We start from the raw sequence: 17360 nt of genomic DNA, 5'->3' as shown, positions 1-17360 counted from the left end.
AGACTCTAAATTGTTCAAAGCAACCTCCTCCCTTACTCAGGTGAGCATTGTGGCTCATTTTACGGAAAATTTGAAGGAATTTTTGGTACACTGAATAAAGTAAATTCAAACTTAAAATAACATACTTTTATTTCAACAATTGAGTAGCATTTAATAGATCAACAGTTTGTGGAATGTTACAATATTATAGGAATGTGACAAAAAAATTTATGCATGGAAGTTTTAGATGACATTCATCTCCATTAACAATTAACTAATTCATTTAAAGCTAAAAATAGACCAAAGACAAATATCTATACAGCAAAAATAAGCATCAATAAAATTACATAAAATATAACAAAATGACTTACTGGTCACAAAAACAATCAATAAAAAAAAAACATATAAAAAATGGAATGTGTCACTTCATGATTTTATATAAACTTTTATCAAATGACTATTACAAGTAAAGACTTTTAAGTGATCTCAAATCGAAATCTGCATCAGAATAAAACAGCACCAGGAATACTAAAATGGAATGAATTACATTAAAATATGCATGAATATCAAAAAACATAAGCATTTCATACTAAAAGGACTATATACTGTAATAGCACATTTTTGCCCCACTAAAATCCAGATTTTGAAAATGTCTAATGATGTGCACTATGGTACAGTGTATAGATTGAAAGACAAATCTGATTTAACAGAAGTTATTATACACTGTTGTAACAACATCTAGACCTGCCCTCATCGATTTTTAATCAAAATATTGATGTAAAATACATTTTTCTCTTAAAAACATTGAAAATTTGAATTTACATCATATTAAAAACATGAAATCATGGCTGATGAAAAAAGGCAATGTATGCATGGTTTTTAAGTCAGCAGAAGAAAATTAGTACAGATTTATTCTTCTATGTTTGATTTCAGGGCAGCTATTGGTTATTACAGGATATAGTCCTTTGAATTATAATCAGGACACTGAACAGGAATTACATAAAAGATAAACATATACAAACTACATTTGTTATTTACATTGCACATAAACATTTCGTCATGTCATGTAGTATTTACTTATACATGTATATCATATACAAAATATTTATCTTTGGCAAGAAGAAAAATACTTAAAGATTCAGAAGAACAAAATTTTAGAGAACAGCTAGAGTATAAATACAGAGTATATAGTACATTGAATTTAGGTTGTCTGCAAGATTGTTCCAATGAATACAAGAATATAGTTTATCTGAGGAAAAAATGAAAGAGATCAAACCAAAATTAATTAAAAATAATAATTGAATCTGAATCAAAGAAGGTAAATACCAAAATTAAAATACATTGTACCTCAGCTTTGTGTTAAATTGTTAAAATACTGCATATTAACAATATACATGTATACATGTCTAGTGCAGAGCATGAAATAAATAAAATATTGATCGTTACAATGGTAGAATAAAAAATAAAACAAAACAAAAAATGACTAAGAAAAATATTAAAATATTGCATTGTACAAGATACATATATTTCTAAACAGTATTTAACATTTTAACTGTATGAAATATAAAGTACTTCATATAACTTCAAATATTAAGAAATCTTGGAGAATGCTCTTTTGAGATGGGATTTCTTGACATCCAAAAGCTTTGTAGAGATGTCCATTAAGTAGTTCATGAAATGGACCCAGAAAATTATTAAATTTGTTGGTATTAAATACTAATCAGGAACACACTGTTATGGTTAATGGTGAGCTTTAGAGGCATATCATGATTACTGAGAGGAGACCCTCAAGTGAGCGGGCTTCCACCAAAATCTCCTAAATATGACCCAATTCTCAATAGGACCAAACTACATGTATATAATAAAGATTTCATTTAACAACTAGCGAGTTCTTCTTTGTAACACCTGTGACTTCATTTAATGAAAAATTGTTGTAGTTATTTGTTTAATTGGTAAAAGGTTCATTTCAAAAGTATGGTTATGGCACTGACACAAAAATGGTTCAAGTGTAATTGCTGAAAAAATGAAACCATATGAAATAAATAATTTGTTGGATGTTTGAAATATATGCTAATGGTTGGTTAAAATAAAGGGGAAAAAGTTTCATACCAAACTTTATTCAAAAAAAACCTTTTGTTTCTAACTGTACATTAAGAATTTCAGCCAATTTTACAAGGCCTTGACTCATAAGATTTTTTCTTTAAAATCAAACTTTTTGAGTCATCAAGCTCCCTAAAGTAAATACACTGGATGCTATAAAAAGTGAGATACAAAGAATTCAATACAAAAAATTGATCTGGTGGCCAATTAATACATGTACTTTGTTATTATTTTTCTTACGACAAAAATAAATTAGCATTCATAGCAAATTATACTGAGGGAAAAAGACAGTTTTTCTTTTCTTTATGCACATTGTACATGCATGTGTGCATCTAATATGTGAAAAAAAAGCAAGATTATCTCATATCACAAAATATAACTAAATAATGTATTATGCAAAGTAATCCAATGGAAATATTTTTCAATGGTGCACCATATCTTAGTTAAATTAAAATAAGAAATATCATGTGGTACATATAGCTATTTTGCTAATATCCCCTTACGAAATGTGACTATGTTGTAGTTTTTCATGATTTAAGGCACTTCTGTAAATATAGTACATTTCACACCTGAGTTCTAAGTGAACTAGTCATATACTGGCACCCATCTTTATTGAGTCTGACCTGCCTTTTATTTATGGGCCATGTTATGGATAGCCCAGTTGACACTAGTAGACCAGCTCTTATTTTTGGCCTCCTTAAACTTGTCAATGAATTTCTTCCTGGCTTCGTCCTCTGACAGATCTAAGGCCAGCGTGTCCTTGAGATAATCCACGTCGCTGACGCTGGTCAGCTGGGGAATCCCAGCAGACAACATCATCATAAAGAGACGGATCAACAGAGCTCCTTGAGATCGGATAATCATGTAGGCTCGCTCACACACCTGTTGAAACCTGGATATAGAAAAAATTGAAAAAGGAATAAATTTATATTAATCTATAAATATAAAAAAATATCTTGAATCTGATTTTGTAAAACCAATAAAAACATGATAGAAACATACATGTATATGTCTATAATAAATTACTGTGTACTTTTACAATACATGTACTTCCATGCATTGCAATAGTTTCTGTTTTAGCTGGTGTAGTTCTCATATGAACTATAATCACTATATACACCTAAAGAGACAAAGATCTAAAAATAACATAGATGCATAGCAATGCAGTTTCTAATTTCCATTGAGACCTCTGGTACTGCTTAGCATTCTCAGAAAGCAGTCCTTGGGTCAGATCAATGGAAACAATAGGTAGTCAGGGATTCCTTTGAGACTGTAAAGTATTTAGTTTTACTTTGCACACACTGCATTGTATTTGTTCCACTGAGATTATGTGTAAATGTACTACATTTTGCAATAGACCAATGGAATCCACTCATTGCAATTGCCAAGGAACCAATCAAACTACTATCAGATTCCAATATGCAACTGAAGACCACTGCCTGATTGCAATATGCAAGTAAAGACCACTGCCTAATTGCAATATGCAAGTAAAGACCACTGCCTGATTTCAAAAGATCCATAGATATCACTTCCAGACAACTAACATCTCATGGAGTCCACTACTATACTGCAAATTGCCCAGAGTCCAGACTCCATAAAGCTTGTGGATACCACAAATAGAAGATGCAAATGCAGTAAGTCCATGGAGATAACTGCTAGCTTTCAATAAGCCAGTGGAGATGGCAATTAGCCTACAAGAGCCCACCTGACTGATACCACTAACTGAGATGGATCAGTAGAACTGACTCGTTCCTCTATATGTACTCCCAAATGTCAGCACTCACCTGTCAAAATTCTCCTTGTCCTTCTCTCCTCTTCTGATGACATACTCAAAATGTGACGTCAGAATGAATGGAACTCGCTCTCTCTTTATGTTTAGCTTGGATTTGAAATTACCAAGGAAATGGCCAAAGTCTATGTGGAAAAGCTGTCAAAAAAGAAATATATACATTTATGAGCTTAAAATATTAACTTGGAAATTGGAACATCCTATCCATGTATCCCTTCTTTATATTTTGTCTACATCAGGCATCCTTTAAAGTATTTACCTGTCCAGACTCCTTCATCATGATGTTGTCATTGTGTCTGTCACCAATACCCAGGATGTAAGTGGCCACTGCATACCCAGCACAGGAATAGGTAAACTCATCAATGGCCTGAGACAGACTACAATGTAAAAAATGTAAAAAAAAAAATTGTTTAGAGTAAATCAATGTTAAACAATTCTGCTGAAAAACCATTTATAAACAAGAATATTCACATGCATTATTATTGCTATATTTTTTTTATTATTTATAAGTACCTAGCTTCATTGGGGTTTTTAAATTTGAGCCACTCATACAGAGCTTCTTTGGCAAATGCCCCTTTGTTGTACCACTTCTGGATTTTAGAGATGGTCATGGAGTTTGTTACAATTTCAATCATCCCCTCCTCTCTTCCTGTGGCAATACAACCATAGGGGTTCACCCTGTCATAAGAGTAAGTCAAAATAAAACAACTACATATATCCAATACAGCCATAAGGGTTCATTCTGTCAATAGAGACAAAATAGTGCAGGAATAAACAACTACAGAGTAAAATATACCCAATACAACTGTAGGGGTTCACCCTGTCAATAGAATAAGTCAAAATGTTGCAGGAATAAAACAACTTCACTACAAAATCTTCATTGTGTAATATTATCTTTGGTGCAAAACTCACAAAAGTTTGCTGCATGCATTTCCTGATGACAAATTAAGACAAACAATAGCTTTTTACCTGAGATCAAGCCCCTCGTTTTTCCAGATGTTATCCATGATCTGTAAAATCTGCAGGGTCAGCATATCTTGTCGAAGATCTGAAGTGAGAAAGATACTGGTCATAAATTCTTGTCAATTTTTCAAACAGATTGAAAAAATTAATGGAACATTGAAAAGAAAGAGTGATTTGGAGAAAATGAAACTTTTTTCCTATCCAGGTTAGCCTTTCCTTGCCAATTCCCATACATCAAGATAAATGTATCCATACATCAAGATATCCTCTCAAGCACTTTACAAATGAAATTATTCTTGCTTTAACTTTACATGCATGTACACTCACTATCCTGTATTCACATTTACATATATCAGTAAAACAAGTAATTCAAGAGATACACTAGTAACCCAGGTTGACAGGTCTACTACTGACTAAAGGTAAAAAATTGGGTACCTACCATCTCCGTTTTTGTACATGATGAGAATATTAGGACCTTTAGGGTCAGCATTTGTCCACTCTAACCACAAAGGCCTCTTCTTGGAGTCCATGATCTTACACTTGTCAACCCTTGAAGGACAATCACATACAGTACATATACCATACATGTATAAACACAGACATGAAAATTTTACAACAAAAAAAAAAAAATTCCTGGTATCATATTTTGAGAGACAGGTTATAAATGTCCATGTCTTTTTCTGAAGTAAAGAGAATTTAAGTGATCCTAAAAGGGAGTTTCCAGTATTTAAAAATACTGAGACCATACTTAAACACGCCAAACTTACAGTAGATCTTTAAGGGAGATTTGAGGTGTTAGAGGACTATAGAGTCCAGACAAGATGTCTATTTTTTGTTTCATCAGTCTCTTCACATCATCTTTGTTCTTTTGCATTTTTTTCTGCAAAACATAATTTTTTTTACAACTTGTAGTCTAGTCTTTTATCACTTTAAACATTTACTTTTAATTATTCATATGCAAACAGCTGTCTTCATAAAAACAAAAGCTCTTATAGTTTGTTTTCAATTTTCAATTCAATTGATTTTATTTTTTTTTAATTTTGTGCCAAGTATAACTGATATCGACCCAAAATTTTAGGAAGACCAGTAATAATATTGTTCATAACAAGAGGCCCAAGGGCCTTGAATCGCTCTTCTGATAAATTGTACAACCTATCACTTGTATTTGAAGCCTCTAACCCTAAGTATCCTAAAACCCAAGTTGCATCAACTGATAAAAAGTTTGATGATTCTTAGCCAATTAGGACTGAAGATATTTTAATAAAGCTATAAAAAAAAAACCATGAGTAGGTCACGGTGATCTACTTTAAGATTGAAGTTTTCTGAGGACTCAAGATGCATTATTAGACAAACTAAGATTGAAGATTCTAAGCCAATATGTATTTGAGATATTTAAAAGTGGGTCACCTTGACCTACATTTTGGTCTACATTCTTGGAAAACCCAAGATGCATCAACTGACAAAGTTTGATGATTCTAAGCCAATAAGTACCAAAGAAATTTAAATATAGCCATAGAATGTCGAAAGTAGGTTATCATGACCTACATTTTAGTCGACATTTTTCAGAGTCTCAAGATGCATTTTCTGACAAAGTTTGATAATTCTAAGCCAATAAATACCTGAGATATTCAAAAGTATGTCACCGTGACCTACTTTTTGGCTGACATTCTCTGAAAACCCAAAGGGCATAAACTAACAAAGTTTGATGATTCTAAGCCAATAAGTACTGGAGATACTTAAATATAGCCATAAAATGTCAAAAGTAAGTCATCGTGACCTACTTTTTGGTCGACATTCTCCGAAAACCCAAGATGCATCAACTGACAAAGTTTGATGATTCTAAGCCGATAAGTACTGGAGATACTTAAATATAGCCATTAAATGTCAAAAGTAGGTCATCGTGACCTACATTTTGGTTGACATTTATCAGAGGCCTAAGATGCATCTGCTGACCAAGTTTGATAATTCTAAGCCAATAAATACCTGAGACATTCAAAAGTAGGTCACGGTGACCTACTTTTTGGTCGACATTCTCTGAAAACCCAAGAGGCATAAACTAACAAAGTTTGATGATTCTAAACCGATAAGTACCAGAATACATAAATATAGCCATTCAATGTCAAAAGTAGGTCATTGTGACCTACTTTTTGGTCGACATTCTCCGAAAACCCAAGATGCATCAACTGACAAAGTTTGATGATTTTAAGCCGATAAGTACTGGAGATACATAAATATAGCCACAAAATATTGAAAGTAGGTCACCGTGACCTAATTTTTGGTCGTCACTCTCCGAAAACCCAAGATGCATCAACTCACAAAGTTTGATGATTCTAAGCCAATAAATACCTAAGATACTGAAATATAGCCATAAAATGTCGAAAGTAGGTCACGGTGACCTACATTTTGGTCGACATTTTTCAGAGTCCCAAGATGCATCAGCTGACCAAGTTTGATGATCGTTGGTCTGAAGATAATCAAAATATGCCTTTTAAACAATTTGAAAACAAATGCCTGCAAAATTCTAAAAGTAGGTCACAGTGACCTACTTTTACTTAAATATGTTTTAAGGTCCCAAGATGCAGCAACTTACAAGATTTGATGATTCTAACCCTCTCAGTGTCTGAAATAATGGGATGAAATGTTTTAAAAAAGATAAGTCATAAAGTTCAAAAAGTAGGTCAGGGTGACCTACTTTTAAGTTGACGTTGTTCAAGGATCCAAGATGCATCAACTAACAAAGTTTAATGATCATAGGCCTTAAAGTGTCCAAAATATGCCTTCAAATCAATTTGAAAACAAATGCCCGCAAAATTTAACAAGAGGTCCATGGGCCACATCGCTCACCTGAGCACTAAGGGTAGGAAAAAGTAGAAAATGGCTTTTTATTGTAAAGATTCAATCCAAAAGTAGTCCCATGACCAATCGGATTTGTTATTTTTTAGCAAATGATTTTTAAAGAATTTTCCTATATATATCTTTAAAAACTTTGGTCGGCCATTTTGGCCCCGCCTCACGTGGTCGTGATTTGAAAAAAATTTGAATCTACACTACCTGAGGATGCTTCCATATAAATATGATGAATTATGGCTTTGTCATTCTTGAGAAGAAGATTTTTTAAAGAATTTTCCTATATATTTCTATGTAAAACTTTGGTCGGCCATTTTGGCCCCGCCCTACCCCCTGGGGTCATGATTTGAACAAACTTGAATCCACACTACCTGAGCATGCTTCCATATAAATATGATGAATTATGGCTTTGTCATTCTTGAGAAGAAGATTTTTAAAGAATTTTCCTATATATTTCTATGTAAAACTTTGGTCGGCCATTTTTGGCCCGCCCTACCCCCGGGGGTCATGATTTGAACAAACTTGAATCCACACTACCTGAGCATGCTTCCATATAAATATGATGAATTATGGCTTTGTCATTCTTGAGAAGAAGATTTTTAAAGAATTTTCCTATATATTTCTATGTAAAACTTTGGTCGGCCATTTTTGGCCCGCCCTACCCCCGGGGGTCATGATTTGAACAAACTTGAATCCACACTACCTGAGCATGCTTCCATATAAATATGATGAATTATGGCTTTGTCATTCTTGAGAAGAAGATTTTTAAAGAATTTTCCTATATATTTCTATGTAAAACTTTGGTCGGCCATTTTGGCCCCGCCCTATCCCAGGGGGTCATGATTTGAACAAACTTGAATCTACACTACCTGAGGATGTTTCCCCATAAGTTTCATCTTTCCTGGCACAGTGGTTCTTGAGAAGAAAATTTTTTAAATATGCCACCAAATTTTCATTAATTCCCAATTATCTCCCCTTGAATGAGGGCGTGGCCCTTCATTTGAACAAACCTGAATTCCCATCACCCAAGGATACTTTGTGGCAAGTTTGGTTGAAATTGGCCCAGCGGTTCTTGAGAAGAAGTCGAAAATGTGAAAAGTTTACAGACAGACGGACAGACAGACAGACGGACGCCGGACAAAATGTGATCAGAAAAGCTCACTTGAGCTTTCAGCTCAGGTGAGCTAAAAAGTAGGCCATCGTGACCTACTTTTGAGTTAACATGATGTGAAGTCCTAAGATGCATCAACTTACAAGATTTGATGATCCTAGTCCTTATAGTAAGCAAAATATAGACATTTTCATTAATTGTAAATTTAGGTCAACTTTGAAGTGACCTTGAGACCATGCCCTTTGCCCCAGGGTCATGCCTTGAACAATTTTTAATCTTCAACATATCCTGATCATTGTATGTAAGTTTGGTGAAAATCTGCCTGGTGGTTCTGGAGAAGAAGATTTTTTTGCAACCAGTACTTTTGGTTTTGTTTTCCTGATTATCTCCCCTTGTTTTAGGGTCCCAACCCTTATTTTAGTATAAATGGTAGCCCTTGGGCCAAGGATACCCTGTGACAAATTTGACACTGATTGGTCAAGGGGTTCTCGAGTTATGGCCAATATTCTAAAAAGTTAACGCACACCGCACGACGCACACCGCACAAATGGCCATAGCATTAGCTCTTTGAGCCTTTGGCTCAGAAGAGCTAAAAATCTCCACACTCATACTCAGAATTATGGAGCTTAATATAATTTACTTGTCATTAAGTTTTATTATTAACATAAGTCAAAACTGTGGAATGAGTAGCATTCAAAAAATATTATCTCTCATTATAAATTTTCCATTTCTGAGTATATCTTACATTGGGATTTTTGGCAATGTCACTAAAAGCGGACAGTTTGATAAGGATATCCTGCTGTTTGCTGAGAATCATAAGATGATCTTGAGACGACTTGAGGTAGGCTTCTAACATCAGGCCATAACGCACAGTCACTGTGGATTCATGCATCTCTGATCTAAAGGGGAAAAAATATAAACTTAAAATGTGGGATGACAGCAATGAGTTTCATCACTGAATGATGGTCCTAAAAAAAACAAGGGTCATAGAAAAACATAACAAATCGATATGAGCTACATCCTTAATTTCTTGTAAATTTCTTTGTTTATTGCTTACTTCAGCAGCCAGTAAAGATGGTGTCCTAAATGTTGGTTTTCTAGAGCCCGAGACAGCAGGAATTTACTGAGAGGGCACATGAGGTGTGACTCGAACCTCAGGGCTTGGACTAGTTGTAGCATGTACTGAGACAGATCATCATCACTGGAGAAAAAAAACAATAAATTTCAAATTCAAATATACAAGCTTTATACTCCATTAAGAATTAAAATACAGGGATCATTAATTATGATTCAAATATTTCTATCCTATGCAAGTTTGAAAACATACTGTAATAATTCCTTTATAAAGTGACAAGGAATTAGTTAGGGATGGCTACAATAAATGTAATACATGTTTTATCAAAAACACTTGTGAATACAGTTTTGAGGTAATATAATGTCAGTCAATTAATTATCATTTAACATAAAAATTTGAACAAAAAGCTGGCTTTGTTTTCTGACTTCTATATAACAAAAATGATACAAACTGACTGGACTGTAACACAAAATATTTTACGTCTAACCTGAGTTCCTCGAGGCATTTACATGCAAACTCTCGGACATTTGTGTCTGTGTAGTGGAAGTCCAGCAGGGCCAGGGCGTGCTGTAGTTCTATTGGCCGCCAGGACTGAAGGAGGGCCATCATCTGAAATAAGTAGGTCAAATCCAGAACATTAATTCATTTACAAATTATTATCCATTAAAATAAATCATGTATATTATATACACTTCAAGTACTTTTTTTTAAACTTTAAAATGATTTATACATACATGTATGTACAATATAAGAAATGGAGTAAAAATGAATAAACTTAAATAATAATGTTATTTGTCGGATGACTTTATATTTAGCGAGATTGGCGGGTATGACAGCGATCGTGATACAGACCTTGGCTACGTCGATGTGGTTGTCCCACTTGACGGCGTTCAGGAGGAGTGGCAGCGCGTGGTCGTAGTTGTCGCGGATCTCGTACCGCATCATCCAGATAAGGCTCTTCTCCTGCTCGGCCAGCTGTCGGTTACCTCCCTTGTCATCGTTCATCACCTCCTCAAACTGGATAATGTGGGTCTTACTGGGATGCCAGTTCTTTGGTAAAAGAAAAAAAATCTTGGATTTTGATGTATCATTTCACTGAAATTATTCCCAGTTCTTGTAAAGTACATACATTCCAGACTTTTTTCTTTATTACATAATAAAAACTGTGAATAATAAATGATTTTGCTAACAGGTGATGACCCATTATAATTTCCTTGTATAAAACTCACAGGAGACCCTGGTTTTCCCTTCTCCTCCATGTTTTCACTTGCACATTGTAAAACCTACAAGAAAAGTAACATATTCAGCATTATAAACTTACAGCATGACCTACATGTATCTTATATAAGCTATTTATTAGTTACCTCTAGGGTATTTTTGCTATTGAGTTATACCTTTTCATGTTGAGGATACATGATGTGTGATTGGATTTTGAAGTCAGGGACAGTGAACTCTAGGGTGGTAGAGTGGTCCACTTGTGGGTTCATAGCCACGGTGCCTAAACAAAAAACAGTACAAATGTAAGATTCATTTGTTATAACTTTAACTGATGATTTGAACACCACTTTGTTTATGGACTAACGTAGATGTAGTTGATAAGAGTAAGTTTATCCTTCTTTCAAGTAAAGTTAAAATATTCATGAAAAATTAACAAATTCCTTTTTGAGGTTTATCTAAGACATACGCCAGATCTTTGTGCTATTTCTAAAACTAATAGATGAAAATAGATTTCAGTTAGATGTGCTTGGTATCTGTAGCAGTAACTAAGTTCCATAAAATGAATGGCTCACCTATGGGATTGCAGGAATCATACAATTCCATATGAATGGCTCACCTATGGGATTACAGGAATCATACAATTCTATATGAATGGCTCACCTATGGGATTACAGGAATCATACAATTCCATATGCTCCTGACGAGGCCACATGTGTAACTTATAATTCCCTTTCAGAAGTCTGGATTTGTAGTCAAACAATGGGATATTGGCCCAAGTCAGCAGTGAGTATTCCTGCAATGAAAAATGAAATGAAGAAAATCTTCATTCACTCTAGAAGTTTCTTAAATTTTTTCAACTTGTTCTGTCCTTTACATCTTTTAAGATTTATATGAAACTTGTTTCAACAAAAATATCCCTTTATATCTCTTTTAAATGTAAATCTTATACATAGAGGTATTTTTTTTATTCAGGAAACATTCACCCTTATAAATCCAGGTACCATTGCCTTCAAGGTAAGGGTTTTCTACATTACCTTGTTTTTCCTTATATGGAGAGCGAAGCAGAGTCTGCAGTCTCGTGGAATATCCTCGACTTTAATATCATACTCTAACTCATTCTTCCAGCACACAGTCTCGGAGTATACCAGGGCATCCTTTGTATGGTCGATTCGTAGTGTCTCAGGACCGTGGAATAATCCCACATAGAGTCTGACCTACAACAGGGTGTTAGTTCATTAAATGTACAGCTAGTCTGTATATCCTCAATGTGTGTCAAAATTAGTATATGATCTAATTATGGGTCAAGCATAAACCTGAGTCGTTAAATGTTTACTAAAATATAAACAAATCAAAAATCATACTATACATATGAAAAATTCCTTCTTTAACATAAAACACTGCAGAAATCCATTTTCAATGTACCTTGCTATTATCATCCACGATGATTTTAGAGACCGAGTTGATAGTCAGTTTGAAGTTAACATGGATGTCCCAGGATGTGATGCTGTTCCTCCCTCGTAGACTGGGCTTACATGGCCGCTCGGGGTGAGGTCGGGAGGGGTTGTGGTCAAGGTCATTTGCTTTTTCTGAAAACATCAGTGCATAAATCTGTTATTCTTCAGAAAAGTTAAAGCATGTATCTTAAATTTCATAAAATTTCAGATTAAAAGCTGAACAAATTTAATACATATATATGGTTATTTATTAGCACTTTAAAACACTACATTTATTTAGTACCTTTTGCTCAAGGAGTCAAAATGACTTACCCATGACTTTACTTTTTGGCCTCAGCCACAGGGCCGGAGCTATGTTTCTCAGGAGACATCGGAATATGTACTGAAATAGATTGGAATTTGATATCATGATGATGAAAAGCATTACAGCATTATATACATGTATATCCTATCAAGTCCAAATACATAATATCTTTTTATTGCTGCTTGGCAAAAAGTAGGGAGGACTGATTTGAGTTAATCAGTCCATAAAATTGGATACTGGACAAGACCTCAGCTTGGGAAAGTTTTAACTTGTCACCTTCATAATTAGGCAAAGTTTTGAATACACAATGTTTCTTTTTGAGCATATATTAAACATCATATATTTATCTTATAAAAAAAAAGAACCAAGAAGTTCTTATTTACAAATTTAAAATTTTACACTGTCATGTAACTCAGTGGTACTAAATACAGTAAAACTAGGTTATAACAAAGTCACATGGACCTATGAAATTACTTCGTTATATCCGTAATTTGTTATAACTGTATTTAGAATTTGTTAAATTTATATAACTGGGGATAAAAGATAACTTTGCTATATCCGTGAATTTGCAATATCCGTGTTCATAAAAAACGAGTTTTACTGTATAACTAAACCTTAACATAGTGGTTCTTAACTATAACTTAACCTTGACATAGTGGTACTAAATATAACCTAACCTTGACACAGTGGTACTAAATATAACCTAACCTTGACACAGTGGTACTAAATATAACCTAACCTTGACACAGTGGTACTAAATATAACCTAACCTTGACACAGTGGTACTAAATATAACCTAACCTTGAAGGATCTCAGTGGATACTCCCCATACAAATAGTCCTCCATTCCAATCACTTTCAGGATATAGTCAGAGACCTTCAAATTCTGCATGCCAGTGTTGGTCCTCCATTTCTCCAGAGCCATGGCAATTAGGTCATTTGGGATTTTATCTGCCTCAATCTTCATTGTGTAAATTACCTTAAAAAATAGTAAACATTTCGTTGAAAAATGAATGAGGATTTATTTAACAATATAATTTATGCATTTTGGGGCACTTATACATGTATGTGTGAAACTGACATTTTTTTCTCTTTTTGCTTTTTCTCCCTAATATTATAAATAGAGAAAAATAACAAATTTATTAATTGTTAAATGAGTAATTGGCAAGGATACCAGTTTGTACCCCTGAATCACGAGTGTTCTATCTTGGTTTCACCCGTCACTTCTAAAGCATGACAGGGCACCAAATATTACTATGAAGAAAGAAAAGGGACAGACCAGACCCCCTGTAGTGTTTATACTTACCCCCGTTTCCTCGATGTGGATTGTCAGCACCATGCCCTCCTTTAACTTGTTCTGAATGTAATCAGGTAACACGGAATGGTTTAGGATTCCTACTGGATGTTTGTACTGGAACCTCAAAAAGCCCTGTTAATAGGAGAACACTTATTTTGGGTAAATGATGTTATCTTCTCTATCTTTGCAACTATCCTATTTTTTCAGAAATCAGATTGCGTCGGTTTCACAAACAGTCACCCTTCATTTCTCAAACTTGGAAGGACCAAGGGTAAACTTTGAGATATAACAGGTTAATAAGACGGTACTTTCAAATCACTTTGACATATGTGTCAGTGTTTGAGATAACAAACTGGTAACTGTATATATCCTTAGTATAGATTTAACTCTCACATCATAAGATCATTAATTCACCAACATATTTAAATTATTACTAAAAGACTTTGGATTTATGTTTATCTTACCAATAAATAAAATGTTAGGTTCATTTCTTACAAAGATTAACTAAATTTTAATCTAGTTTTATGATTTACAAATTGATTGATCATGGATGTATGAAAAACTGGCTCTTACTGATAAATCCTGGTTCCTTCGATTGACAATATCTTTGCAATAAGCAGACATGGTTCTGCGAAAGTCTGTGATGTCATGAGACACTTCTGCTTGGTGATCAATGCATTGTTGACCTAAGCAAGGATTGTAGAGACAAACATGTATCCATAGCTTTCGTATAAACAATAAATCTAGTATGTTGCTATCAAATTAGAGAAATACAGGACGTACTTTATGTGAGTCATTTAAATCTAACAGTGCTAAAATTTAACAATTCATTCAAAGCCATGAATTTTAATTTCATGTTATACTACTAGTATGCATTTGCCTTGCGACTGATACTCAATTTTTGTGGTCTGAAAACCTTATTCACTGTGTGTTTATTTGGGGAAAAAATATAAATCATGAACTAAGTGAAATTAAAACAAGGTAATTTCCCCATAATTGGGTACAGTTAACTGTATCCAAATGAAGTTTGTAAATTCTATTAAATGCTTGGAGATTATGAAGTATAGCATCAAATCTCACCTTTCATTCCAATCAGATTATTTGTGCTTTTACTCAATGATCGAGTTTTATCATCAGCTTTCTTTTTCACTAATTTCAGAAAACGGGCAGCTATCTTGAACTCATTTAGCATCATGTCCTCATCGACTATTTCATCCTGTTAAAAAAGATATACCAAAAGTTAATGTACAAGAATTTTGCCTCATATTCCTTCCTTTACTGTGCTTTTATGCTTAATAATATATGCAATACAGTAAAAAAAAAAAAAAAAAAGATGTCAAAAGCAGAAATTTCTAAGATTAGTAAATTTGGAAACTGACCTTTTGCCCTTGTTGGTTGATGTATGTGAAGCAATAATTCTCCATTCTCTTTAGAGTTTTAAACAATGGATAATTTTCTGCTTCCTTCCAGAGTTTCTTACAACAGATTTACAACAACACATGTAAATTCACTCACACAAAAAAACAAAACATGCATTTGACTGTAAAATAAATACTAGTATTCTAAAATAAGCCAATCTAAATAAAATAAGATGTTCAAAATATGATACCACATACTCCTCAAATTTCATTCAAGGTCATGCTATTGCAACCTTTAGCCAATAGACAAGCTTAAACATTAGCCAAGAATATCACTGATGAAGTCTTTTCTGATATTTCTTGGATGCATTTACTTTAAAGTCAAAAAGAGTATTCATGTTCATTGAACAGTAATTCTGTATTAGGCTTTTGTGCATTTTTTTTTGTTTGCATTAGGCCTAGAAAAAAATTATGTTTGTTTCCACTTTCAGGCCGAAAAAATATAGGGTAGGTAGGTAGGCAATTTTTTTTTTTTGAAAAACTTCTTTTTGCTTCTTTAATCAAAACATGTATAGAAGTAACATTAATGACAAAAGAAATGGTGTTTTCAAGCATTTCTGTGACTTAAACTTATAATAGAAAGGTGATCCAAACTTCTTTCTGTCTTGAAAAGCTTGCAAAGTTGGAGGCTATAATTCCCTGGGTGAAATCTTGCACATCATGGGAAAAAAGCATTAAAAAATATTTAGGGTCGGCACTATAAATTAGGGTCGGTCGGGAAAGCGGAAACAAACATATTTTTTTTCTAGGCCTTATTCAGCAATGGCAGAAAATGTGGACCTTAAATTGAATTTATTCCATAATAAACTTAAATCAACCTAAAACTGGCTACTGAGCCTCAGAAATGTAGAGATGTACATGTAGGATTTGGGAATTATATGGCAGCCTGAATTTATGGCCAGAAGTTTTCATGTCTCTTAGTACTTGAAAGGTTTTTCTGACATGACCCAGTATGGGATGTTGTTAGATGTTTGAGAAGACAGAAGTAAATAATAAGAATGTTTTCATGTTTCAATTAAATAAACATAAACAAAAATCAAATTGAAATTAATGGTGCAGATTCCAAATACAAAGAAATTGTAAAATTTTTATTAGCCCTTAATAATGCTATAGCCAGTACAGGCACATTACATTTGCACAAGTTAAAAAGTTTTAACACAAGTCCTTATACATATCAACAACATTTAACAATAAGAAATCTTGGATAAAAGTACTCACCAATTTGATATTCTCTATGGAGTCATAAAAGTCTACTCGGATGGGAATGAAGATGCCATTTGGCATCAGGAAGTCCATTTCTACGTGACCATCATTTTCGTTGACCTCTTTGGCCACGTCTAAGTCTGGTAACACGACTATTGGAGGCATGTCTTTACAATGACCAGGAGGACGCTCTGGTCACACCACTCAGTCTACTGGGGGGAAAACATCAACAAAATTATATTGACATTATCAGGAGTTACTAAAGATATATGTATGAAAAGAAACAAACAGATATGGATATATTATTCTGAAACAAAGAAATATAGCTCGCAATAATGGTTAATCAAGGAAGTTTTCAAACATGTCCCATTTTCATTTTCAGCTGGATTTGTTTTTCTTGATGTTGTTAGCAAACAAATCTTAACAAATAGAACAATCCAAAAACTTATGACATTTTTGCTCCATATGATTAAAAAAAATATTTATATATTACAGATATTTGGTATATATGATGGTATCCTCCCAAGTAAATACTGTACCGTTACTTATTTCCTCATAGTCGTCTACTTCCTCAATGATACACGGAAGGTAATCCCCCTTTGC

The 17360-nt window shown here is 33.7% G+C and overlaps 1 protein-coding gene across 1 annotated transcript; it reads right to left on the bottom strand.

The window, feature by feature from the left end:
- Positions 1-111: 111 nt before the first annotated feature.
- LOC134258773 (phosphatidylinositol 4,5-bisphosphate 3-kinase catalytic subunit delta isoform-like) lies at positions 112-16922 on the bottom strand. The gene is made up of 23 exons (XM_062741357.1): positions 16773-16922; positions 15516-15611; positions 15217-15352; positions 14710-14822; positions 14146-14268; positions 13642-13818; positions 12849-12918; positions 12505-12668; positions 12117-12296; positions 11743-11875; positions 11259-11362; positions 11094-11147; positions 10717-10914; positions 10352-10473; positions 9847-9990; positions 9535-9688; positions 5599-5711; positions 5271-5380; positions 4838-4916; positions 4382-4546; positions 4128-4245; positions 3864-4006; positions 112-2971 (listed from the first exon to the last, which is right to left on the bottom strand). Exons 1-23 carry the CDS (start codon positions 16920-16922, stop codon positions 2710-2712), a joined length of 3108 nt encoding a protein of 1035 aa, XP_062597341.1. The 3' UTR covers positions 112-2709.
- Positions 16923-17360: the final 438 nt, after the last annotated feature.

Source organism: Saccostrea cucullata, unplaced genomic scaffold (genome assembly GCF_032062105.1).
Source record: "Saccostrea cucullata isolate Sc308-1 unplaced genomic scaffold, CSIRO_AGI_Scuc_v1 ctg27, whole genome shotgun sequence".
In the NCBI taxonomy this organism is placed as follows: Eukaryota; Metazoa; Mollusca; class Bivalvia; order Ostreida; family Ostreidae; genus Saccostrea; species Saccostrea cuccullata.
This window is presented reverse-complemented; position numbering and strand designations above follow the sequence as displayed.